The following is a 27,374-nucleotide window of genomic DNA, read 5'->3' on the forward strand; positions in this document are numbered from 1 at the left end:
TAAGGCCTCAGGTTCCATCCGTACTAAAGACAACTGCCCACCTGGAGTCATTTCCCAGTTTGTAACTGACAGGAGCACTTTGGAAATTATTTTCTTGGCATAAAATAATAACAAAGAAAAACAAATTACCTAGCACCTCTCAGTTGAGACCCCCTACGCACTTTTCAAACCAGACACACTGTTCCTTGTACTGATGAGAAAGCTAAAGCATAGAGTATGTTCACTGATCTACCTCCCAGTTTATGACTACCTAGCAACATGGTGGGAAGAGTGTGATGGCGGAGAAAGAGAACAGGATCTGGAGTAGTAGGCCTGGGCCTCACTGAAATGCTGTGCTTCGGGAGCTATGCTTCTGGGATCTCTGACTTGTAGGGATGGGTGGTGGCCCTGGAGAGTGGGGAGTCCCTTCATTACTCAGATCCTGTGTGTCTTCATGTACCAAATGGGGAAAAAAAATACTGTGCTTTGAAGGGCTGCTGTCTAGCTCAAATGATATAACAAGTATGAAAGTGCTTTACAAAATGTTATACAGATGTCAGTTGTAATCACGTAATAGTAATGACAATCTGGGGGTAGAACAAGAAATTGGATGCAAGAGGCTGATTCCCAGGCCAGTTTAGATGCCCAGGGCAGGAGAGCACTTTCCAAATCCAATCTCATTGTCCATGGAAAGCTTGAATACCTATCACCACTTCCCCAGCAGGGGGTTATGGGGCTCAGGCCTGGACTCCTCCAAGAACTTGTCTCTGTCTGCTCAAAATGTTAATTCATTACACTGAACACGAATTCGCTGGCTTCCCAGAACTTGCCTTGCTTTGTTGCTAACTTTGGAGGCATGGATCCCAAGTTTAATTCTTTTCCACATGGCAGTCTTCCAGCAGCACCCGGGCTCCAGGTTTCTTTCCTCCACACCTTCAACCATACCTCAAAGAATGGTGTGTAGCTTCCTAAGCGTCATCGTCCAAGTCCCCCACACATGCTCACTTATCAACCCATCTTACTAGTATTGAAGACAAATGGACTACCAATCCTCACTGACTGGGGCACTCTTTCTACTCATGGACATTCACTGGACCTCCATGTTGCTCTCAACCGAGAAGATACACAGCACCAAGCACAGTGAGTTAGTTTTATTAATAAAGTAATTACAGCACATGCCCACCCATGCCTTTCTTCTCTTGAGGCCTACCACATGCCAGGCCCTCACTGCATCTTATGTTCCACTTCTGTCCCACTGTCCTAGTTCCCCCAGAACAAACTTCTGGCTTTATGCAAAATTTCCCAATATACCTCAATAACAATACTCAGAGAGAAACAACAACAAAAAAATTCTTAGACAAATGCCAAGTTCTGTGAAGAGAATTTACCTAGTGCTGCTCTGAAGGCATAGGGATTCTTCAAATAGCTCCCTAAACAGTTTTGAGACTCACACTCTTCAGTTTTTTTTTTTTAAAAGAAGGAATAAGACAACACTATGTAAGCAATGCCAAGATAATTACAGCTTTGTGCTTAAAAATAAGCTGGTAGATATTTTCATTCTATCCTCAGATATATTACAGTTCTCATTTTCAGAGATACTATATTCCAATAGTATTGTCTTGGGTCTTAGGGTCTGCACAACAACAACACCATTATTCTGGGGGAGAACTGTGCCATGTATAAGGGATAGATGTAGAACCTCTCTTACACAAACATATTTTGTCTTTCAAAATGAATGGAAGCACAAAACTTAGAGGCTCTGGGTGTGTCAACCAACACGGAAAACTCTTGGATAAATTCAAAAGACGTGGCAAAAATATCTAGAGACAAACTCAATTTTCCATTACATTTCCCCCCTCATAACTGTCTGAAAAATATAAGCTCCAATCATGACAACTAGCCCTGTAAGCTCCCTAATACTCTGGCAATGATACCTTTCTCCATATTCATCTTAGTAGCTAATTTTAAAATCCTCCCTCTCATTTTAAGTTCTGCAGTTTACCCGAACTTAAAATAATTCATAGTTCATCACCTCTTGTTCTTTCTATACATCTATCCCTGGAACTGAGAATCTCCTTTAGTATAAACATACTTTTCTAGTTGCCCAGGGAAACAGGTTGCTCTAAGATGGAAGCCTTGCTGCAAATGATTTGGGCCAAAGGCCCACTGCCTGGTTATTGAATCAGATGAGAATTTTCTACCTCCAATTTTCTTGTATGTTTCCTTTCTTCTCCCTACAAGATAGTGTTTTGAGGCCCACTCAAGGACCCCACTACCCATGGAAAAAATACTTAGGAATCTTCTATAGCCCAATTACATAAGCCTGAATAGAGGGAAAATGTTCAGAGCATGAGGGAACTTTGTCTTTCCTTTAAAGATATTGACTTACCCATCTGCTGCATGATGGGTTTCATTCCTTGTGCCAGTATTTACCTAATACTGTAATGCAACAATCCCCGATTTTGATGAAGATAGAAGAGGGAGAGCATGGAAACACTAAAACTAGATCCTTTTTAGAAGAAACCATTAAAAAAAAAAAAAAAAAAGCTGAGACTCGGTTGAAGGTTCCCACTTGTAATATTTATCAAGGACTGACCTAAGAAAACAAGATGTGCTGTAGTTATCAGCAATTTGCCTTCTCTCAAGGTCAACAGAAGGGCTAGTCAGCTAACACAGTTGATAGGAAGGTATTGGGTGTGCTGTGATAAAGTATGTATCTGAGCCATGGCAAAAAGCCCATGCTTAGTGCCACATCAGTTAAATCAGGTGTTATACCCAGTGAAAATATATCGCCAGTGACACTGACGTTCCAGCTACACAACTTACAGCCCTGTACACAGATGGTCTCTCACTTGAAGATCATGACATCAGGAGGGAAAGGATGACATGAGGCAGGATAGCCAACTATTGACAAGCTGCAGGAACAACATATGCCTTTCTATAATGGTAACGGATCGGCATGGACTTGAGATGAGAAGAATGAGTCCAAATGCTGAAACTTATTAGCTACGTAACCTTGAACAAGTCATTCAGCCACTCTGACTCTGTTTCCTCACCTAAAAAATGAAGACATCATCACCAGACCTGTCAGTCAGACTATGACTGTGAATAGAGCTTTTGATAAATATCAGCTCCTATCATCACCACCCTAATGACTACCATCTCATCAGCAGTGGAAAAGGTGTATGTCCAGTAGGAAACAAGGAAACATACACAAGAGAGGGAAATGTCAAAGATGCACTGTAATCATTAAAATATTCAGGCTTAGAAGGCACAGGAATGTAACTCTCTCTACTTCTCCCACCCAAGAAAGGAGTCTTAAAATAATTCATTGGTGAGGCTTCAATACATTTTTGGGGAAGAAGGGTGCCCCGGGTAGTTGTGTAGTAATGGCATCTCTAGCTGTTTTAATCTAAAGTGATTCTGCCCTCCCCACAATAACTATATTTGTATCTGTATCTATAAGTGTAGATCTACTGATTGATCTATCATCTATCTAGACTGTTTCAAAGTTAAGTTGCAGACACGTCACCCTAAATATTTCAATATGTTGCTCCTACAAGCAAGGATATTGTTTTGTAGAACCACAATGCCACTACCATACTCAAGAAATTAACATTGATTTATTATTGAATATATAGCTCATATTCAAATTTCTCTAACCTTGCCCCCAATATTTAATAGTTTTTTTTTAATCCAGAATTCAATCAGGACTCCTGCCTTCTTCTCCAACCTTATTTCCCAATATTCGTTCCTTCCCACGTTGATGATTCACTTTAATGATTTTATTCTGTATCATGTTAAAATTTCCCTCCTCAGAAATGACATTTCTCTACTATCACCCCTCTTCTAAATCTCTATTAGCATACCTTTAAAGACTTAACTCAAAGGCTAACCATTCCATAAACATGTTTCCATTCCTGCCTGGGGATGTCTATTCTCCTATTTCTGAATTCTCAAAGAACTGTGGCTGAACTTCGATTAAGTCACTTGTTACTCTCAGTCTTGTGCTAGGATTAAACACTATCACTCTGTATATATTCTCCATTAGACTATAGGCACCTTTCAAGGTAAGATCCGTGTCTGCCTATAGCCATATGGATCACTTAGCAGAGTAGTTTGCACATTACAGGCACTTGGTAGATATTTTCCACCTAAAGTAAATTTTCCTTAAATAATCCTGGCCTCAATTCATTTTATTCATTCTATATACTCAGAAGAGAATACTCTTCTTCTATTTTCTGTGTAGCCAAAGCTGATCTCCTCCATAAAACCTTTCCTAATTATCCAGCCTAAACTTTTGGAGGTGATGGATATGTTTATTACCTGGATTGTGGTGACAGAAATACAAATGTATACACATGTCCAAACCCACCAAGTTATGGACACTGATTATGTGCATTTGATTTCTGTATATCTCAATAAAGCCAGGGAAAAATTTTTAGAAGAAAAAAAAAGTATAGAGTGGAGTCTGGATTCTAATCAAGTCCTGTAATTTATTAGCTGTTGATGTTGGGCACATTACTTAATATTTCAGTGCTTCAATTTCCTAATATGGAAATAATAATAGCATTTACAGGGTTATATATTTTCTATAAGGATGAAATGAGTTAATTCCTATAAAGTAAATAAAATAGCGATGCCATATTGTAAGCACTCAATAAACATTAATTCCACATTTTCTCTCATGGTTCATAATCCTTATTTGGCAATGATTATTTACCAATTTGTGACTTATGTTCTATTTTCGTGAGGAACTTAAATTTAAATCAGGTATTATTAATTGATTTTTAATAGGCATATCTTATTTTCTTAAATAAAGCATGGGATAACTTTGATCTTTGAGGATATTCTATATGCCAACAACTCTGCTAAGTGCTTTCTATAAATATTTTACTCAATACTCAAAATTTAACAGTATGAGTTAAAGATTATTTCCATACTACAGATAAAGCAAAACAAAAACAAAGATTGAGAGAGCGTAAGCAACTAAGATAGTTCTTGAAGGCAAAGATAATATTTAATTTATATCTGTTTCCCAGAAGGCTTAACACATATTCATTAACACAATTACTGTCTATGTTCAATTTTCTTTATTGCTATGTATTTAGTTGCTATGATATTTGAGGTATTTATTCTTGTTATATTAGTTTGCTTTTTATTTTTAATATACTTTAGTACAGTAACCTTATTTTTTGCTTTTAACATCATCTTTTAAAAAGTTTACCTAAGATTCCAATATAAAACTTTCCCCCACATCAGTAACAAGAGCATGATACACTTTTAGTATATTTTAATATAACCAGAGACTTTTAAAAAATATTCTCCATGCATTTGTCCTATCAATTTGTGTTTAGCTTTTAGCTTTGTTGTATTTTGTTGGGAGTAATGCTGTTTCTATGGGAACTTACTAGTGTTGAAAGAAATTCTAGAAAACATTTGCTCTACACTTTTGATTTACCAAGGTGGGAAATGGGGCTCAAGCAGATGGGGAACATTTCACTAATTCTTAGCCAGTCAAAGGCACAGAAAGGACCAGAACCAGAATTCTTTTTTCCCACTGTTGACCTATACCTATATACAAATCAATGCCATGTTTTTCATATCCTATCCCATTCCATCTATGGTGTGGCTTTGGACCAGTGCCCTCAGTTCACCTGTTATTACACATTCCCAAACAGGGAGCAAGGGGAAGACATGAAAATAGTAAATATTTGAAGAAGTGGAAGCTCTGTGTAATGTTTCCACCTCTATGTCTTTGCTCCTGCTCCCTCCCCCCGCAAATATAATCTCCTTTCTCTACATGTCCTTCAAGTGATGCTACTCAAACTGCGGTCCATGGATGGGGATCTAAGAAATGTCTATCACCCTGCAATGAGACAGAGTACAAAAACAGAGAGGGAGGTAACACTTCAATAGGGTAATTTATTCCTGTTAAATCTCATAATGGTAAAACTTGGCCTTCCATTTTGTATTCTCTTTATTTCATTTTCTTAGTAATTAATTTTAATTGTGCTCTATACAAATTTTGGCCTCCAACAGATTGGGGAGGAAATAGTTTTTATCACAGAAAATTTGGGAGGTACTGATTTAAAAGGCCCAGGTTCAGGTGCCACCAGTTTCTTTATAAGGCATTCCCGATGCTCCTGATGAATAGAGCTTTTAAATTTTATAATATCTCACATAAGCCTCTCTTATGCCTCTTACAGCTTTCTACCAAGATTAGTAATTATTCATGTGTTTTTTCTTATCTCTTCTGAATAATTACAACCTCCCCGAGGACAGGTTATGTATCCGTAACACCTCATAATTGACATATAGTTCATAGATTCACATTACCCTCATTGACTGGATGGAATAACCATTCATAATTATTCACAGATTTGGAGGGGAGAATGTTGAAAAAAATACGACAGGAACATCGTTTCCCAAACTTGCATAGGGGAATAATTGAGAGTGCAGAATTTAGACCCTATTCACTTCCACATTTTGTATATAAATATTTAGACCAGCGAGGAACCTGAACACATACAGAAACCCTATTTCTGCCTAAGGAGAAGCTTTTAAGTTGTCATAAATTTGTTTTAAAATCACATTTGTATCTCAAGAAACTGCACAGTACCCTTGCACTTTTAGTATGAGCTAAACAGATACCACAATTACGGCGGTCTCACAAACCGATTTCCAGAGCACTCTGTTGTGTGCGGATGCACACCAACTCCAATGCACCCAGCCTCAAATCCTTTACCAGTGGAGTTGATAATACTCTTAATTAATAATTAAGAAAAACAGAAGGCATTTACTTCAGAAACAAGCTCTAGGCCCCACTCACCAAAGTATTCATCAGCAGGTGGATTTTCCATATCATACAGCATCTTCTTGGTCAGGTGTTCAAGCTCATCTTCAGGGCGGAACGAGGGGGGGACAGCTGGAGGCCCCATGGAACCTGTTTGTCCACCCTGCAAGGCAGAAGACACATAGTTCTTTAAGTACAATCTAGACAATCAAGGCAATCACACAGTATTTGCATGGTAGGCAAAAAAGTACTGGACATGGCTATTAAGAGATCTGGGGTTTACAATCAGTTTTATCAGTTCTTCAGGGTCTGACCTGGGACAAACCATCTTACAGGATCCACTTCTTATCGAGATGAGTCATCTATTGGGCTTTAGAAATCCATGTTTACAACAGTAGGGATTCATTTCATTCAACAATTGCTAAGCAGTCACTATGTACTGGTTGTATATTTATAAAAACAAGATATGTTGATTCTCTCCCCTCCCCGACTTAAGGAATTTACGGTCAAGTGAGAGATTCAGGTCCTTCAATAATTAAAGATAAAGCAACTATAGAAAGTGCACAACGGGGGTACATAAAGGGACCTCTCCTGAAGCCTGAAAGGAAGAATTCCAGAGGAGAGGCAGATACAGACTAGGACTTACTTACTCAGCTAAAGGGCAGGAAACTTACAGGTGGAAGTTTTTTACATTCAGGTGAGAAAAAGGCCAAGTGGCATAGGGGCTCCTGGCAGTTGAATATTTCTGCACCATGTATAAAACTTGAGGTAGGAGATGAGATGGGTCTTATGGGACACAGGGGCGCAGAAAGTGAATGACCCCGTGTTCCAGTTAAGGAGGTTGAGTAGCTTCTCCCCGTAGGACTACAAACAGCCACGTACCAAATGGGGAAGGTACGTCAATAGCACTGATACTGGATTGGTGTTTAAATAGGTGGGTGAGCCAGAATTATAGCAATGTCAGGGAATCAAGTGTCAGGGGAAAGATTACTTGAGACGTTCAACCAAGAATCTGAAGTATGTAGAGAAAGAAGGAAGGCCAGGTGCCAGATGTAAAATAGCTTTTGCACTATGTAAATAAAAGGGAACTTATTATTGTATTTCCCTTTGCCTATATTATAGCTTTGCCCATTTCCAATATCACACCCCAGCATCTTTATTCAAAGTGCTTGTAACAGAAAAAAACTTACAAAAAGTTAATAATGACATCCACAATAGCTGATGGGGAGAGCTGAGATTGTGAGAGTGTTCTTTCCTTGATGCTTATGCATTCTTAAGTTGTTGATCAAGAGACTCTCCTTTCATGAACAGTTTACAAGAATCAGTTCAACAAAACCTGAAGCTGCATATTCATTCACCTATTATCCATACTATAGCAAATGTGTTCTTGGATGTGAAAATCCTGTAAAGTATAAATCCCTGTACAAATGTTTTATCCTCACTACCAACATTTATTTCCACCACTCCAAGATGCATATTAATTATTTGTGTGATGTCTGAGGCATAAAATGCCTTCTACACATATGTGAAGTTGTTAATTGGCACTTACTTTGGACTTTTCTCTGTAGTTATTTTCCAATTTTTTAGGTTTTTAAAAAATGGATAGAAAGTTGGAATACAGACATACAGAAGGCCAAAAAAGGCCAAGAATTTTTTATGTTGGTTATTAATCTTACCCTGGGTTTTTATTTCATTGTTGGGCAATTTGGATTGGAGAATGGACAGCAGTGAGCAAACTATGACATGTGGCTAGTGACAAAGACAAAAAATAGAGCTGCATGCCGAAATCTCTTATTCATTGTGAGATAAGGAAATCTGACACCCAAAAAGATCAGTGCAGAGCTAGTTATGATAAACCCAGCACAGGGGCCCATCCTAGACTCATTTATTCAATGAACATTAAATGTTCAATGGAAGGCCTCCTCTAAAGTGCAAATAACATTTGAACATTCGATGAGTGATTTGCTAGTAATATTAAATATTCAATGGCACAGATGTTATCCACTTCTAGGAAAATTTTGCAGAAATAATCATAAAATTATATGACCAAGGCCAGTCACAGGAACTATATGTGGAAAAAGAAGGAACCAAAAGTAACAGTGTAACTATCTGTCCATGGGTAAGAGGTTACTTAAATGGACAATGATAGATACATACAATGGAATGTGAACAGGTTTTAAGAGAACATTATAAATCTATCTGTATAAGTATGAAAAAAGATGGTGTAGCCATGCTATCAAAGGAACAGATCCAGTGATAGGATGGGAAATCTAAATGATGGCCCCATTTTTGAAAAGTAAGTACAGTTTAATTATCTACTGTTCTCTATATAGGGAGGGAGAAGAGTCTGAAAGGACATATACTCCTGTGTTAAAGGGGATCATCTCTGGGTTTGGAATCCTGAGGGCCTTTTAATTTCTAAGTTTGTGTTTCTTTTACAGTATGTAATTCGACTTTTGCAATCCATGAAATACAACTTTTCAAATGCAATGAATTCAAGTGATAAAGATAGGCTGGATACTAGCAAAGCCCTGGAATGGGCTAACCCAGGTCAAGGGGGAGCTCTGAGAGGAGCAAAAGGCTGAAGGTGGGACACAGTTGGGTGTGAGTGGGGAAAAATGCAAGTGGTTCTGTGTTTAAAACTGAAGAGATGAGAGAAAGGAAGGGCCAGCTCGTGACTGCCATGCCATCCTGGGCACTTTGGTCTTTTCTAGGGGCCAGGGGCTCTAGGCCCTGTGTGAGACCACAGGCAACTCTGAACATCTGATGCACTCAACTCCCTTTTGGCAGAGACTGGTATTCATAAAAAGACACACCAAATTTACTTACAATTTCAGGAAGCTCACAGGCTACAGGGAACATATCTAAAGACCCTCAGGTAGGAACGTCCAGGCAACAGAAACCTAAGTGGGGACTTTCAGCAGGAAGGGGAGCTCATCAGATTAGAAAGGTCTCTCTGGAGTGGAGGGAGGATGGGAGAGCTATGAGACTGGAATGAGGTGGTGAGGTGGGAAGCTTATCTTAAAACATTTGTGGCCAGAGAGTGAAGGAACATACTGTGTGGCAGCGGCATGAGAGTTGGAGACAGAGGTTTAACTCTGGCAATGGCTTGGTGTCCTTAGAAGACCTTGTGAACTCCTCGTCACTTCAGATTTCCTTCTGTAAAACGGGCTTGTCAACGCCACCTCACAGTCTCTGTGAGGATTAAAATTAAATTGTGGGGCACCTGGGTGGCTCAGTAGGTTACACGTCTGACTCCCAATTTCAGCTCAGATCATGATCTCAGGGTTTTGAGATCAAGCCCTGTATTGGGCTCCATGCTCAGTGGGGAGTCTGCTTGAGATTCTCTCTCTCCCTCTCCCTCTGCCTCTCCCAGTGTGATGCTCTCGTTCTCTCTCTAAAATAAATAAATAAATCTTAAAAAAAAAAAAAATCAGAGAGCTTGCATCTCATGCTGTAGAGAGCTTAACTGCCTCCTCAAACCATGGTAACAAAGGGACTCTCTTTGGATCCCAACCCACCTCTGAGGGAGGGGATAATCCCAGTTCACCTGACAGAACTGAAGACAAGGATGGAAAAATGACCTACATCTTGTTTTCTAGGCTTACAATAAGGAGAGAACTTAAGCCCCAAATAGGCTGTCATCTGACTCCAAATGCCATGCATTTTTCCGACCAAACACTGCTTCCCATGGAGAAAGTGGAGACATGTATGAAATATTACCTGTAGTAATAATGGCATTGGCTGGTTTAATTTAAATCAACAACTGTTAAGGAAACCCTGATCATTCCTGCTCCCAGTGTTAGGGCAGACCCTCAGGGAATGGACACGGCTTATCATGGTCTGGGCCTCCTGTATCTGCTTTCCTTTAACATCGAGAAAGGCAGCAAGAAGGCCAGCCAGGCGCGTCCTTTGCCAGCAATTTCGATTCTACCCTTAACACTTACGTTACAAGTAGAGGTCCTTCTTTCAAAGTATTTACACTGTCAGGACTTCACAGATTTTAAGACAAATATATCATTCCTTTTATTCCCCCAATACTTCCTATTTGCTTGCGATACGGTTTCTGAAATAACATATTTGAAAAGGTGCTTTCCTTTTCTTTTACATTCTAATCCCATATAAATGCTAACCTTGGATTCCTGGTTTTTCTTATGAGGAAGGACCCCCAAGAGAACATCTCTTCCAGAGTTTGTGAATGTTATTTGGCCATAGAACGCCCCCTGGCCTCTGCCCCCAAACAGTGCACAAAACTGAACATCCATGGAAAACAAATTGCTAAAAACACAGGGTCCTCAGTGTCCGCATGTCTCTCACATGAAGGAAGACACAGCCCAGGCCTTTCTTTGAGGTTCAAGTCCTTTAAGTACTTTAGGGCTTTTCTCCCTGGGGTGAAGAGACCCCTCTTCATTTCTCTTTCTCAGGAGTGTTAGAGACTCTACACGTCCTAAGAAAAGGCAGGCAACTGTCCAATGTATCTTTTAAACAAGCAGCTTCCAGCATTGTGTCTGGGTAATAGAACATGATTGAAAATTTGTGGGGTGGGGGCCGGGAAGGGATGTGTTGCTTTCTTTTGTTTGTTATTTCTTCAAACGCAGAGATGTGCACAGGATCAGCAGTATAGTTACTGTGGCATCATAATAATTCCTTGCATTTCTGTGATGCTTTGCAGGGTGCCTGTTTTCACATCCCCGTAATCCAAATGTTTATGCAACAGCCCCATGTAACAAGTAATCTTCCTTTAGGGTGAGCAAGGTGAGGCCCAGAGAGGGAAAGTGAGCAGCCTGGCATCTAGGACCAGCCCTGAAAATCAGTGGAGTCCTGACTGCCACCACTGTGCTGAGTCGGGCATGTCCCAACGACACGGCAGTGGCTGGCTCTCAGTGCCCGGGGCATCTACATGCCCTTCTACTCCATTCTTCCAGAGAGACTTGGATTTTTTTCGGAGTAGAGGTCTACTGCTAAATAGTGAAACGAAAGTCCTGCAAAGCAAATATAAACAAAGCCTCGAGCCTTTTCTAAGAAAAAGACATTCTTCTAAGTATCAATATTAATCACTAATAGGTATGTTCTTTGAAATACCTGAAACTCCTAGAAGGGGCAAAACGCACTGTATGGCCTACAGATGAGTTACTGAGAAATGAATTTCAGAAGACTGCTTCAAAATTCTCTTAAACATGCCTTTCCTAAGAAATTGCCAAGGGGCGCCTGGGTGGCTCAGTCATCAAGCGTCTGCCTTTGGCTCAGGTAATGATCCCAGGGTCCTGGGATCGAGCCCCGCGTCGGGCTCCCTGCTCGGCGGGAAGCCTGCTTCTCCCTCTCCCACTCCCCCTGCTTGTGTTCCCTCTCTCGCTGTGTCTCTCTCTGTCAAATAAATAAATAAAATCTTAAAAAAAAAAAAAAAAAGAAATTGCCAAATGCCGGGCACTATCATTTTAAACTCAAATTATTCCTGATTCCCCCACCCTGACAACTCACAGTTTAGGAAGAAAGAGACGTGAAAATAGAAAAGCACAATAAAGTGTAAATACTAAAACACAGGGATGAATTCAGTGATCTGAGATGGGAGAAGGCTATCACTAAAGCTATTACCTCTTAGTTTGATCTTGAAGGATAAGTTGGATTTCAACAAATGAAAGAAAGAAAGAGAGAGAGAAGACAAGACATTCTAAAAATAGCATGTATAAAAGAACATGCATATTAGAAAAAAAAAATGTGAAGAAATAGGGGAGGAACAGAGCTAGATGAGGCTAGAGAAATGACCTGTGGTCAATGTCAAGACTGTTGTCGGCAACACAGAATCATCAGGAGATTTAAAACCGGGTGTTCACTCTATCAAAGTCACGTTATTGAAATATACATATTGGCAACATCTTCGAACACCAAGTCTAATGACGCCTTAAAAAATGCAACCAGATAGCACAGTACTTGTGAGCAATTTAATGGCTAATATGCTTAAGGACTTCGATAGTTACTAAGTGAGGCAGAGACTGCTAACTGCTCTCCAAAATCGATTTCCTCCTCTTTCTGGGCACACAGCTGGACTCCACTCTCCCTTGCAGTTAGATGTGGCCACGGGAGGCACAAGAAAGGAGAAGCGTACTCTGTGGACAGCTATCCACTGCCCAGGCTGGTCTTTCTCAAATTGCTCTTCAAGGGAGACTGGGAAGAAATATGCTCAAAGGTTAATGGTTGAAAATGATGGGAGAGTGGTTTATATTCCTTCTCTTTATATTTTCCTTTATGTCCCCTTTTTTATAATAAAAAAAAATTTTCCCCCCCAAAAAAACACTTTTTTTTCTTGACACAAAAGTGTCAGAAAATGGAAAATGTCCAAGCATCTGCAACTGGTTCGTCTTTGTCATGATTCTTTTCTTGCTAGCAGCCCAGCTTATAATATTCTGGGGAAGGCTTATCATGAATACTGTAGCCAAATTTGGATCTAGGTCCCAGGTAAAAGTTATGGGTGAGACTGTGTAAAAATCAGGACTGTTTCTGCAAACAAAGTGAGTATGGACAGAGTCCTCTGTGAGCAAGGGAACTGCCAGATTAAGAAGAACACAAATAAGGATATCGTCATATTTATATATCACTTGATGGTATTTGAAGGGTTTTATATATTCTTACATAGGAACCCATAAGCATAGAGGGACCTATTTATCTCTCTAATCCGTGTTCTGCCTTTAACTGGTCCAGTAATTTTGATCAAATCATTTCTATTCCCCGAGCCTTAGTAGCATTCTGTGCAAAATGATGTGTTCAAAGATTCCTTTGATTCTACCCTATCTTATTTTTGTGCCTGTAATATGCAGGGCACATATCATTACAGATATTTATAGGGAAATCACAGATAATTCCTATTTTCGGGTACTTTGTAGTCTATAAAAACAGACACACACTGAGTAAGTGGAAACATCATCATTAAAGAGATTTCCACTTACAGGAGGATTTAAACTACTTGTCAGCATCCCCTGAAACAACCTAGAACTTCATTCAGCATTCTGAATCTGAGTAAGTGGCTGGCAGGTCACAGGGTTTCTTCAGCCTACTGAACTTTCACTACATGTGGTGCATGAAAATCAAGAACAAAGGTTCAACACTCTATCCAACCACCACCCCTCCTTGGGTGGAGAAAGAATTTCCCCAGCCCTCCTAAATACAAAAGGAAGCACAGCAAACAGCCTGCACCGGGGGTACAAACTGAAGACCCCAAGGAGAACACCTACCACCTTGAATCTCTTTCACCACCAATTTAACTATTTAAATATATGTGTTAAGGATCCATTTTACAAAATGGCGACCCACCCTCTGTCATCATGTCAGCCTCTTGAGTTACTCTGATTCTGACCTCACAGTGGGTCCATTTTTCTCCTGCGAGTCCTTACCCACCACCCTTTGCCTAGTTACAAAGTGCTAGATAAGTTGAACTTAGTACAAATCTGAACCTTACCAGAAAAGCACCGCCCCAGCAGATAAACACTGGGAAAAGACAGCCAAGATATTCAGAGAGATTACATGATAATGAATACTCTATCACTCGGGGACCAGAGCTGCTCACTTTTCTTGTCCATTTGTAATGATGTACAAGAGGTTCCTTCTCTCAGAGGGAAAATAACTTCAATTATGTGTTCTTGAAAAAAGAAACATTGAAATTATCTTCTTTCAAAAGGTAGAATTAGCCCCATTTTGGAGCTGAAAGCCTGCCAGAAAAAAATATATTTCTGATATTTTCCTTCTTTTTTTTCCCCTTCTATTTAACTATGTCAAGTTTGCAGTTTGCAATTTCCTGAGGCTGCTTCTCCTTTCTGACTCTCACTGAATTATCATACTCTACTCTCAACGTCTCACTTTTAATGGAAGGAGCACCCTTTCAGGCCAAGGGCAGAAGATTTGCTGCATACCCACTCTGCTTTGGGTTAAAAGCAGTGGGCCACAGGGAAGGAAGGGGCTGGATGAACTGCCTCTTAACAACTAGAAACCCATAAATGGATACTCCTCACAGCTGCAGGGGAGCAGAAAAGTGTGCTCTTAGTTCTCCTATTCTGAAGTTCCATTTTCTTGGAGAATGAATGGTAAGGCCACAAAGAAGAAGACCCAGAAATGTTGACTTGAAAAAGTTGATTCTAGCTTTGAAACCCATTCCAGTTAGTTTTCAACATTCAAAAGCTTTATTTTCTTACAACCTCTTTTTCATATTCTCTTTCCTGTGCCATGCATCGATGCCTCTAAATCACCTTTCTTCAGCCAAATTAGGAGTCACAGCCAAGGATGGATGATTCTGAATTATAGTGTGGTAGATGTCACTGCAGCGGGAATCAGGGGAATTTACTTGGCGTCCACTAAGGGGTCGTGTGTTGTTTGCACACAGGGAGCGATGGTGATGTAGGCTGAGCAGAGAGCAAGGTGGCCCCTCTCCACACTCACCACTCTCAGTCAGGTAGCCTCCAGAGTGCCTGGGCATGGAGCATGCTGGTTCCCAGGCCTGACGTCTGGGGCACCGTTTCAGTTCCCTGGTGTTTGTTTCTCTATTATGGATTTTCTCATCCCGCAACTGGAAGTTAATAATATCTAATTCATATGAGGAACCTTTGTAAAATATTAAACATCACATAAGTGGCAGTTCTAATTACCAGGAGGGACAGCTTACAAACCACTAACAAAGATGATTTTCTTCTTGGAAGTGGGATGTCTGCAGAGTAAGACTCTCTCTTGAGCTCTATATTTGCTGATAGAGCACTTCCGCGGAGTATATCTCAATTTCACCCTAACTGTTTTAGCAAGAGATGGAATCACTCTGAGTTCTTTTAACTACACACCTTGAAATATACAACATTTGGTGGACATACGCCTTGCTGGCTCTCCAAATGGTCAACCGCCCCACATTCTAGCCTTTGGCACCAAAAGATAAATTGTACAGCACGGCTCTCATGTTTGGCTCTTTGGAACAAGGTAGCCTCCCTCATGCTTTCCTGCCGCGATGAATTTCAGGCAGAAAAGGCACCACTACAGATGCTGTCCCACCTGGTAGGTAAGAAGTAGGAACGGTGAGAGGCAGGAAACCCAGAGCCTCAGCGTTAGGGAGAAGTGAGTCCAAAGATCTCTGGCCAACCGACGCTACAGCTCCCACGTCAGTGCTCCCAGGCAGCCCTCCTTAAGGGAGAAAGTGAGTTGCCTCTGTGGGGTGGTAAGATCTCTCTCATTTCACTCCCCTCTTATATACACTGTTTCCACCCAAGGCTAAAAGAACCTATTTCTACAATACACTAGCTAAAACCCACATGTTTTTTCACTCCCATAATCAGGCCTTCTGTATGTTATGCCTAAGGGATTGGCTGTAACAAAGGCAAGACAATTACATTATTTCCATTGGAAGGTTTCACCTCAATGAGACACAAGATATAAAAGTTTGATTAAGGGAAGGAACTGTCCTTCAAGGTTGTTTTCAAACTAAACCAGGTCTTGGTCTTCGCTGTGCCCCACTAGTCAGTGCCTGGCTATGACTTTTGAGAAAACCTTTCATCTTCATATGGTTGCCTGGAACAATGGAAAAAGCTAGTTTCTCCAACAGTGGGAAGAAACATCTTACCCCAACACACTCTCCCACAGAAAAGCCATCCTCAACCAGAAGCCACATTCTCGTAAAACTGTATCAGACACCACAGTGTGCCTCCTATCAGGGCTCCTTCCTTGACTGTGGTTCTAATCCACTGTGTTCAAAATGGGGTTTTAGCAATTCCTTATCATTATTTGGACTGTCTCATAATTCTTGCCATTATCATGATATCATAGTTCTTGCCGTTCTCAAGATATTAAAATAGTACACCTAATAATTACAGATGTATAAAAACATATACGTGAGAGTGCCCACATGTGTCTATGTGGGTAGGTATAAAAAAAGCAGATACTAGAGGGAAATATACCAAAACAGCTCATGCTCGGATGGTGGGATTATGAGTAATTTAAACTTTTGCCCAGTAATTTTTAAATTATCTACATTGAATATAGTAAACATGGATGACCCTTAGAAAATAATAAGTAGACTTTATAAAACATGGGATTTCTGTCTTTTCTTTAGTATTTTCACATATGAAGCCAGAAGGGAATGGAGAATCTAAGGTGGGGACAATTTGCTGAAAAAAATAAGAGCACCTAGATTTTCAGTCCTGATAGACACAGGAACACTTTCCTACTATACAAGCTGTTTCTATCTAGTGGGCTTGACAGATGCCTGAACGTGACACAAGACACTGAAATAACATGCAAATCAGTTTTTCGGTTTTAATATGCAAATATGACGCTTGGCACATCACTTTCCATGGCTGAGGTAAATTGCTGTTTTTGAGTTTTTCGTGGGAAATGCACGCCAGCCAACAAATGGTTAACTCCCCATATTTCACCTAACACAAGGTGGTTTTCATTTGAGTCAGAAAGCTTCTTGCTCAGCGATCCACAGCACTTTGGATGCAAAGAAAGGGCATGTGTTCTGCTCAGTAACAAACCCACCGGCAGCGAACACGCATGCCCTCCGACAGACGCACCGATCACATTGGATTTCTGGGCCTTGGCGGGGAGGCAGGCAAAGTGTCTCCGTGAGAATCACAGAGACAAAGTTTTTTGCTTGACCCGTGAAAATCAAATCAAAGTAGTTCAACATTGTGAGAAGATTAGCTTCTGGCTGGAGACAAAGAAGAAGGAGTCAAAAGTCCCTGCTTCTAAGGTATTCCAGCGGTGTGGAAAACTGTAGCCTCTGGTGAAATCTACATTAAATTATCCACAAATACTAGTAATTAGGTATTAAGGCAATCATCAAGATAATTGAGAGACACCCAGTTCAAGGAATTCATAATCCAGTCAGGCAGTCAAGGCTCACGAAGGAGAAATACAAGAATGAAGCAAAGCGTTGACTGTTGATAGTAGTCAGTATGGCTTAGATGCCTGAGAATATAGGCTCTAGGGGCGACCTACCTGCTTGGGTTCAAATCCCACATCCTCTACTTACCGACAGTGTGACCTGGGGCAAGATGTTTCAATTGACTAAATATGTGTTGCCTAAATCATAAAATGGGGTCAATTGGGTTTGCCTCATGAGTTCAATGAGAAGGTCCATGTAACTCATTTAGCTGCTTGCACTAATTAAGAAATTATTATTATCCTTAAACAGAGGCTATGCTATATAAATATCATGTGAACAGATCAATGCATAATATGGATTCAGAGGAAAGAGAGGTGACAGTGGACTAGAGCAGACCAAAAACATTCCAAGAGGATCAGGGGGCTTGATTTTAGGACTTGAGGGAAAGAGAGAAAACACTTTGTAGTTCTATTGTCCTTTACAGCCAACAAAGAACCCCGGTATAACACTCACGCACACTAGATTTCAGTTAATGCTTCCCAAAGCATGAGAGCATGTTTTCTGTACCAAGAAACAAAACAAGTTAGTGGTTTAAGTGACTATGTTAAGTGACTTAGCCAAAATCACACCCATAATAAGTGGCAGAGCCAGGAGTTAAACATGAGTCTTCTGATCCAAGCTCAGTGTTTTTCCACTAACTTACAGCTGCCTCTATATATTCATTTAGAAATATGAAACTTACATGATCTATCATAAAGGTTAATCAAGACAGTCAACCTCACTGATTAAAGCATGATGCTAATTATATCAGAGGTTGGAGACCAATGTGGCCCCTTCTACTTTCAGAAACATTGATTGTGGTGTAATGGAGAAAGTGTGGGCTTCAGAAGCAGACAAAGCTGGTGCAAATACCAAGTTATATCGCTTCTTTTGTATAATATTTTTTTAAACGTCTTTTAGCATTAGCTTCTGCATCTGTAAATGGGGTTAGGGGGTAGGCAGGAGAGAGGGAATGCCCCATGTCAGGGCCACTGTGACTAATACCTAAAATGGTACATGGTGTGTGCTAATATTTAACAGCGGCTCATGACTTGTATTAAATGCTCACAAACAATCTGTCACATCTGAGCTACGGATGTCTTTCAAATGTGGCAGTGAAGATGGATCAGGGAATATGAATGAGTCAGTGTCATTCATCGGTACGGTGGCAGAGGGAAAAACGAGCACACTCTGATGTGAATGTAAAGACCAGCAGCTTTCTTACTGCTAACTGATCATCAACCATGATTCACATAATAGTAATTCTCTTGAAGGAATATCCCTCTCCATAAACTCTGAAAGACTGAAATGCATAAGGGTTTAATTTATAATATTTACCAATTTATAACTGACAAGACTGAAAATAAACAAGAACACTGAGTGTTCAGCAGGGGCCAAGCAATGTTCAAAATATTTTACATCAACTCATTTACTTGTCACAGCCACCCCATCAGATGGTTACTATTCTGATTTTACAATAGGGTGATCCTCATGGGAACTGGGAATTTGGGATTTGAATCTCGTCATCAACTCCAGAAAGTACACACTTAACCATCACACAAACTGTCTCAGCTGCTTGACCCATCTGCAACTTATTAGAGGGATTTTATGACTTCTTAGGGGAATTTTTTTTAAAGATGTGTTTATTTGTTTTAGAGAGAGAAAGGGAGTGCAGGGCGGAGGGGCAAAGGGAGAGAGAAAGAGAGAGAGAGAGAGGGAGAGAGAGAATCTCAAGCAGACTCCGTGCTGAGGGTGAACGCAGAGCCTGATGTGGGTCTCAATCTCAAGACCCTAAGATCAGGATCTGAGCCAAAACCAAAAGTCAGACGCTTAACCGATTGAGCCACCCAGGCATCCAGATTTTTTAGGGGAATTTAATCATATATTACAAAATCCTGAAGAATCAAAGGACTCATTCATATTCCCTGATCCATCTTCACTGCCACATTTGAAAGACATCCGTAGCTCAGATGTGACAGATTGTTTGTGAGCATTTAATACAAGTCATGAGCCGCTGTTAAATATTAGCACACACCATGTACCATTTTAGGTATTAGTTACAGTGGCCCTGACATGGGGCATTCCCTCTCTCCTTTCTTAAGCACAAATACTACATTTTATGATGTAATATTTCCTCCTTGTAGAAAGATGGCAACTGAGAAAAAAAATAGCAAACACCCTGGGTAATCCTGCCGCAGATGGACTGAGCACAGGACTTTGAGAGGCACGGTCAATTTTGAGATCTTCGCTCACGATTTAGTGGGAGAAGTAGAACTGCCCTTCGAAAGATGACTTACTTAAAAAAAGAAAAAAAAAAAGACTACTTACTTCATCAGTCTCCGATACAAGCTGGCGTGTTAATGGCAAATCTTAAAATAGTAAAAGGAGATGATAAGTAGCACTGTACTTAAAGGTGGGTAAAGGGAAACGCGTGGAGAAGACATGAATGCACTTTCATGTGAAAAACTAAAAGATGATGCCATTTTCTAGTGACCAGAGTAATATTTTTTTCTGCTGGGTTATGACCTAACCGTGAATAAAATACTATGAAAGTAATGCATTTTACAAGAACTAAAGCCTTTCCAAAATGTGTCAAGCAGTAGTCTATCTGGGAGGACAGTCCAGATCCCCTGCAGACTCTGCGAATTTTAGAAACTGAAGACACACTAGAGGTCACCAAGTGGTAGAGGAGTCCCTTTATTTATAAAGTGAAAACTGAGGGTCGGGGAGGAAATGGAGTTGTCCAAGGTCACCTAGAAGAGGAGTGGTAGAATCAGGAAGAAAGCTCAAATCGGGGAAGCAAGTCTAATCCAAAGCTAGTTAGTTCACTTTCTGTCATGAAAGATTCACTGAGAACAGCGATGCATTCTTGATGCCCCATAAAGTATGCTCATTCTTGGCGAAAATTCTGGGAGCCCTAATCTACATTTATGAAGCATTCTGAGATCCCAAGATGGAAGTTGCTATACAGTGAAAATCATTGCTGTTATTCTCAGCGAGCCTACACAGGCTGACAACAGCTGGTACAAACAGATGTGGTCCACAGAGGTTTCTGTCAGGCTCTGCTGGTACCATCCCTGTGCAAGGCTCCTTCTCCTCAACTTAGCAAAGGGTGTTTCTCCTCAGTTCATGCAGACCCCTGAGCTTCTTGTTGCTATAGGAGAGCTCAGAGTCCTACTCAGGCTTTAATCCCTCCTCTCTCCCCTGCCATAGATCCTATTTTTTAATGCCTTGCCTTTCAGAGACACTTGTCACGTGGTGAGAATTTTCTTCATCTCGGGTCTTATACAATGTTTGAGGATTACAATAATAACATCTGTAGAGTCACTACTCTGTCGATACATTCTCTCCTTGGACGTTAACTCTGAAGTAATCCAGTCACATAAGTTCTTTTGCTACCTCCCTTTACTGATGAGGAAAGACACAGAGAAGCTAAATAATGTGCTCCAAGTCACAGAGCGGGTATGAGAAAGAGCTAGGATCTGTGCCCAACCACACTGATCCTAGAAAACGTCTCCCAAGTTCCGGTCACTAGGGATTAAGATGCAGAAGAACGGGGTCCAAGGTGTCACTCCAATCAGAATGAAATGGTTTGATATAATTAAGTGCCACAAACATGCAAGGGGTTATTATTATAACATCGCCATGAATATCACCAAAAGCTCTATATTCATCTCTATCCTTCTAACTCTCCAGGGTAAGAGGTAGGAAGCAAGTTATTCCTGACTCCCCTCCTTTTCTAGTCAAAAAAATATGATGCAGTGACTGACCCAGGTCATTCAGCTATGCCTCAACCCTCATGACAAGGCTTAATATTAGTGACTCAGCCTTCAGTGTTTCTTGAATATGAAGAGTCTTTTGGCAAACTAGATGTTACAGTAACATGGAAATGTTAAGAGTCACATTGTTTCACTCATGAGATGTAACTTAGAAAGCTTCTAGTAACACAAAAACTAAACATAACTGAGGAGATGTCTGTAAATAATACATTTATTCCAAGCACATTTGCTATGTGTCCCATAAGTGTTAGTGCTACAGAAATAACTGAAATACGGGTCCCGCCCTCTAGGAAATATAATAGGAAATATGAGACACCTGGAAATCTCCAAAAATAAAATATCCAAAGTACAATGGTTTAATCACTGCTGCCAGGACACGGACGAGATGGCTCAAGCTGGGGAGATGAAAGGACACTCATAGGAAAGGGTGGCATTTTAATCAGGTCTGAGAAAAAGACGGAATCCACACATCCAGGGATTCAACGAATGACATCCCAGGTGAAGACCCTAAGACGTGCACACAAGAGAGTCAAGTTGAAAGGTCACCATCTTTCATTCCAGGTAAAAGCACATGTAACTGACCTCCGGCTCTTAATGTCTCTCTGTGTTTCTTTTGGATGATTTCATTGTCTGTGCTGTGCATGAAGATGTCAGGAATGTTTTAGTGAAAGTGAGGGAGCTGTCTGCTGGTATAGTCATCCCATATACAAAGCCACCTGGGGAAACATGTCTGGGGAGGAGCCCGGGACCCTGGCACAGCAGGTCAGCTGTTCTAGACTCAGGTGAACACTACATATTCAAATGCATGCTTTTTTGCTGCTGATCTTAAAAAAAAAAAAAAAAAAAATGGTTGCTTCGGGGCGCCTGACTAGCTCAGTTGGTGGAGCATGCAACTCTTGATCTCGGTGTTGTCAGTTCAAGGCCCACACTGGGCGTAGAGCTTGCTTTAAAAAAAAAAAAAAAAAAAAAAAAAAAAAGTTGCTTTACTGAGAGGCTAAAGAAAGTGAGCCACAAAGTGGCTGTGATGATTTCTGAAGCTAACAACTCCACGCTTGGAGGAGGGCCAGGGTGGAGAACCATGGCTGCCCCGGGACTGCGCTGCAAGGGCTATCTGCCATGTAAGGGATCAGGGGCACCATGGGAGCTGGTTTTGTTAGTTTGTTTTTGCACGTTCCATAGTGTTATGTGCTGTTTTTACATAAAAGCCTGGCTGCACGTTTCCAGAAGTCCTCTCCATTCGCTCCTTAGGTGTCTACGTTCCAGGGGATATGAGGTACGTGTCACACGAAGCCAGGATTATCATAAAAGCGAGACTGAAACAGCTTGGTGTGCTTGCCTGCCTCTGTAACTTAATCCACAATCTCGGTAACCAGAGTCAAGAATCTCTTTTTCTGATGAAGAACATACGTAGAAGATAAGGACAGAACAGCCTGGCTGTTATGAGTTCTAGGTCTCTCTGCTGAGAGCCACTGGGTACTCTCTAGTCATTTCCCCTCTCTGAGCCTGGTTTCCTCCAATGGGTCTTCCATCTCCTAAAGCACATATTTCTCATAATAAGCAAAGGGAGAAGGGGAAGTAAAATTACCCAAGTAGTTTGTGAACAGCAACATGCATAAAGGGGACACAAAAACCACCACCCACCACCACCACCACCACCACCATCATCATCATCATCATCATCATCATCACCGTTGACTGCTAAAATTTATTGAGCCAGGCCCCATTTTAAATGCTTCAGATGCACCTCATCCTCCCGACCTCCTCTCTAGGTAGTTACTCTTACTGCCCTCACTCACCAGTGAGGAAATGGAAGCTGGAGTTCTCAGTAGAGTGCTCAGAGTACCACAGCCAGGACTCAAACATGACTCTAGTCCATGGCACACCATGCGTGGTATTTCGTGTTGCACTGTGTTTCCTCTTCTCTACCTTCTAAATTTTTGGCTATGTTGCTCTCATAACTAGAATGTAAAACTCGTCAATCCAAACTGTATTTACTGGGCAGGCACAAGGTGGCCGATACTGCAGTCGTCACGCTTCGATTACACAGGTAAGGCTAAAATGGGAAATGCAGAGGACCCTGTAAACACAGGACCTCAAACTGACATTAAATGTAGCTGATACTATCTCCTCTCTATGGAAGACATGGACAGAAGTATCCCAAGGGGTAAAAGAAAGGATCTTGGATGAAGATAAAAACAGTGACAAGAAGTACCAATAATTAGCAACTAAAAATGTTCAGCCGTTGTACAAAATGGATGTTCGACAAGTTACATGTAATATAATTAAACCTCCTTCTACAAATGAGGAAACAAAGGCCCAGGGAAGTTAAGTAGGTTGCCTACAGACTTGCAGGAAGTACAAGAAGAGGGCAAGACTCGAATCCAGGTCCGTCCAGCTCTAGTTTTTGTGTTCTTAACCACCGAACTACCTCCAGAAGAGGGTGGATGATGCGGAAGGAGAGGAGAGTGCCTTGACTATTCTCTTATTCTACCTGGTTCTGACTACAGGGATTTCGGTGAGTATTTATAGAACCCATCTCTATTTCACACTGCTATTTATCATCCTTTAAAATGTGTTATTGCTCAGGCTTGAAGGGAACATAGAAATTAGGCCAACCTCTCACTTCCAACTTATAGATTAAAGGGACTTGGAACAAGTTTGGGGGTCATTAGAAAAATCAGAAGTATAGTTGGGAAATAAATGAAAACTTCTCTTTAAGCAAGTGGAGCAGTCCCTTTGAAGCAACATATTTTTCACTTCAAAGGGTACTTCATACTAGCATTACTATGGCAAATGTAGAAGCCTGTAGGTTTAGGTTTACTGAGCTGTAACTTCCAAAGCAAAAGCCTAAACCCACAGCAAACAGCAAGGTCAGACCAAGACTGAGGTGCCATGTGCTATAACAAACATTGGTCTGAGGAACCAGAGAACAGGATCTAAGCCCTAAATCTGCCACAAACGGGTCACATGACCTAGCCTATGTCACATCATCTCTCTAGGCCTCACTTGCCTCTTCTGGACCAAGGAAGTTCCACCTATGCTTCCCAAGGTAGGTTTGAAGATGACTACCCTTGGAAGCATCATATAAACCTTTAAGAGTTTGTCCAACGTAAGTACAATGCCTTGAGTAGCAGACATGGCTTATGATGGAACAACTTTACCTTATGATCAGTCAGTGCAAGAGACACAGTGATCTCACAGGTCAGAGAAGCAAATTCATCTTAGGAATCCCATTCTGAATTTCCTAAGGTCACTCACTGAGCCAAAAAATGAGCTCAGATCTCCTTATAATACTGTCATGTGCTAACCAGACAAAAAGCACTAATATCTTTTTAAAGTTTCTTTGATGGAAAAGCAAATCTCTTACAGCACAGGAAGCTATACGATGTAGGTAAGTCACTTTGCTTCCATGCATCCCAATCTCCCCAGTGACTGAATGAGCACAGTGAAGGGTACTAAATGCTACACTAGGACCTCAGAGAGACTTTATTAGGAATGAGTGAAATCATGAATTGTGAAAATGCTCTGTAAATAATAAAATGTCCAACAAAGGCCAGGGACGGCCAGCCAACACCTCCTCTTTAAGCCTCTGTGAGAAGGACTTTGTCAACTGCAAATACAATTGATTGCACGAGCACAGGCAAATCCACTTCCCCTGCCAAGAAGATTTGTTGCCCTTGGTGAAATAATAGCATTTTGGCCAGAGAGGGAATTTCGTCATTTTCTTTTGACTTTGGTTCTGACTTTTGCAAGATGCATGCCTGGGATTCAGGAACTGAGCTTCCAGAACCCAACGCTGGCCCTGACTGTCGTTCATAGCCTGGAGTAAGTAACTTGGTCACTGAGACTGAGCTGAGAAGGGGCCTGCTAGCTCCAGACCCCAGGCTGAAATCCTCCCAGACCTGAGGCTTTAAACCGGCCGGGCAGCAGGGGTGGACAGAATGACTACCATGCGCCAGGCACTGTGATATAGAGAGAACCAGACTGACAGAGTTCCCGCAGCATCAAGTGCAGCCTATCCTTCTCTCATGGCATCTTTCCACATCTCAGCGAGGCAGGCACTAGTAGGCCCAATTTCCAGATCAGCGAACTGAGGTGAATAGAATAAAAAGAAGAGAGCTGGAATTATAATCCAGGTTGAACTCTGAAACTTATACTTTTTTTCAGTTGAACAAAAGTGCCTGCCCTCCAGGAGCTCACAATCTAGTGGGAAAGTCAGAAAGGCAACTCAATAGACTGTGAGCTCCTTGAGGGCAAGGACCGTTTTTAACTCTCGCATCTTCAGAGCCAAGCATGGGGTCTGCCATGCAGAAGGTGCTCAAATAGTGTTTGCTGAGCAGCTAAACCATAATCAGATGTTTTCACTCTTAAAATATGAATCTAATTATATTATTCCTCAGGGCTCACAAACCTCTGCTAACCGCTCTTTGCCAATCCCCTGAGAATTATTTTAAAAAGTTATTTGCAGTCCTGCCTTCATAACCTTAATGTCCACAATTCATTGCCCTCCACATCCCCTGTGCACCACCTCCATCCAGATCCTCCACCTACCTTAGCCTATAGGTGGGATTCAGCAAAATGTTCATTGAGTGAACATACAAATATGAGAGGAGTTAGATCTGCACTATACGCAAGCCATGAATATAATAATGCCTGTGAACACTAAGGTTAGATTTATCCATTAAGAAGCTTCACAGAAGACAAGACAATTGATTTGGGCCCTCTAACTCTAAAATTCCAAAGGCTAGATGACATTGCATCAGAAAAATTCAATCCTTTTTTTTTTTTACTATTAATTAGACAAATTACATCAGAACAAAACATTTTTCTTTAAATCAGAATATGTGCTGTGCCAAATTCCATCTTCTAAAGGATATGGGTGCAGGCCAAAAGCCCATCATATACATTATTGTTTTTCTTCCCCTAAGTACTTAGGGAAAATTAAGTCTCATTTGGCATGCAGTGGCTCTCAGCAAGGTCACGGTGCTTCTGGAGGGGTGCCTGGGACAGCTGAGGTAAGAAATGTGTTTTCAAAATAAAGAAACTTTCGCCATCTTTGAAAACCAGACACTGGTTAGCCAAGGTGTCATGGAAATAGTTGGGGCTTTGGTGGCGAAATCAGAGCCAGTAAGAAAGTTGGAGATCCTCCAAAGGTAGCCCTCCCCTCCTTGACCTCAGGGCTGACTGGACCATGATGTGTTATGCGAGGGGAGGACAGCTCTGCCACTACCATGCCGTGGGATGCCAGGCATCACTCCGTTTGCTCATCTGGAAAAGGAGACAGCTGGAACTGAACTAGATGATCTCCCATAATACGGAAACCAGAAATGAGAAAGCACGGAGAGATAAGATGCAAGCGAGCACATCAATCTAAAGACTCATAAGAAAACCACCAAATTCCTTTATTATTCTGACAGGAAGCAAAGCTAAGAAAATCTCCACCTTTCAGAGAGTCTGACTTTAAGGCTCTCTCATCAGTACATACACTTCACCTCGGCCCACAGAGACCAGCTGCCTTTGTTGTTCCTCAGGCCCTCTTAGGGCCCCTGCCTACCATCTATTTGAAGATTAGAAGCAACTTTCACATCCTTGATGTTGAGCCCCCACCCCCACCCCCTTCTCTTGTTTTGTGGCCTGCAAATGCCACACTGAGACAAGATGGAGCAGAAACAAAGCTTCAGCTAGACGAACACTTGCTGGGTCTGTTTGACATCGATTCTTCTCATGGTCGCTGTAGAGCACTGCCATTTCCTCCCCAGGCCTGCCCATCCTCTCAGCCATGGGTTCTTCGTCCTGGCTGCCCATCCGAATCACGTGGGGAGCTTCAAAAATAATGCTCATCCTCCTGCTCCCCGCCCATGAACAATGAACTCAGTATCTCTGGGGCTGAAGCTCAGGAACTGGTGGGGTTAGAAGGCTCCCCAGATAA

At 41.3% G+C, this 27,374-nt stretch overlaps 1 protein-coding gene and 1 long non-coding RNA gene across 6 annotated transcripts in view; one reads left to right on the forward strand and one right to left on the reverse strand.

Annotated features, from left to right (window-relative positions):
• The window catches only part of LPP (LIM domain containing preferred translocation partner in lipoma), a 654,872-nt gene that overhangs the window by 159,991 nt on the left and 467,507 nt on the right, over window positions 1-27,374 (reverse strand). For all 5 annotated transcript variants that reach the window (XM_036109786.2, XM_078068088.1, XM_036109787.2 and 2 more), the window contains one exon: window positions 6,812-6,938. In XM_036109786.2, the coding sequence (XP_035965679.1) occupies window positions 6,812-6,938 (127 nt within the window). The remainder of the gene's footprint in view (window positions 1-6,811; window positions 6,939-27,374) is intronic.
• Window positions 1-27,374, forward strand: part of LOC144381194 (uncharacterized) — a 235,400-nt gene that overhangs the window by 50,631 nt on the left and 157,395 nt on the right. The gene's annotated exons all lie outside the window — the stretch shown is intronic.

Source organism: Halichoerus grypus, chromosome 1 (genome assembly GCF_964656455.1).
Source record: "Halichoerus grypus chromosome 1, mHalGry1.hap1.1, whole genome shotgun sequence".
In the NCBI taxonomy this organism is placed as follows: Eukaryota; Metazoa; Chordata; class Mammalia; order Carnivora; family Phocidae; genus Halichoerus; species Halichoerus grypus.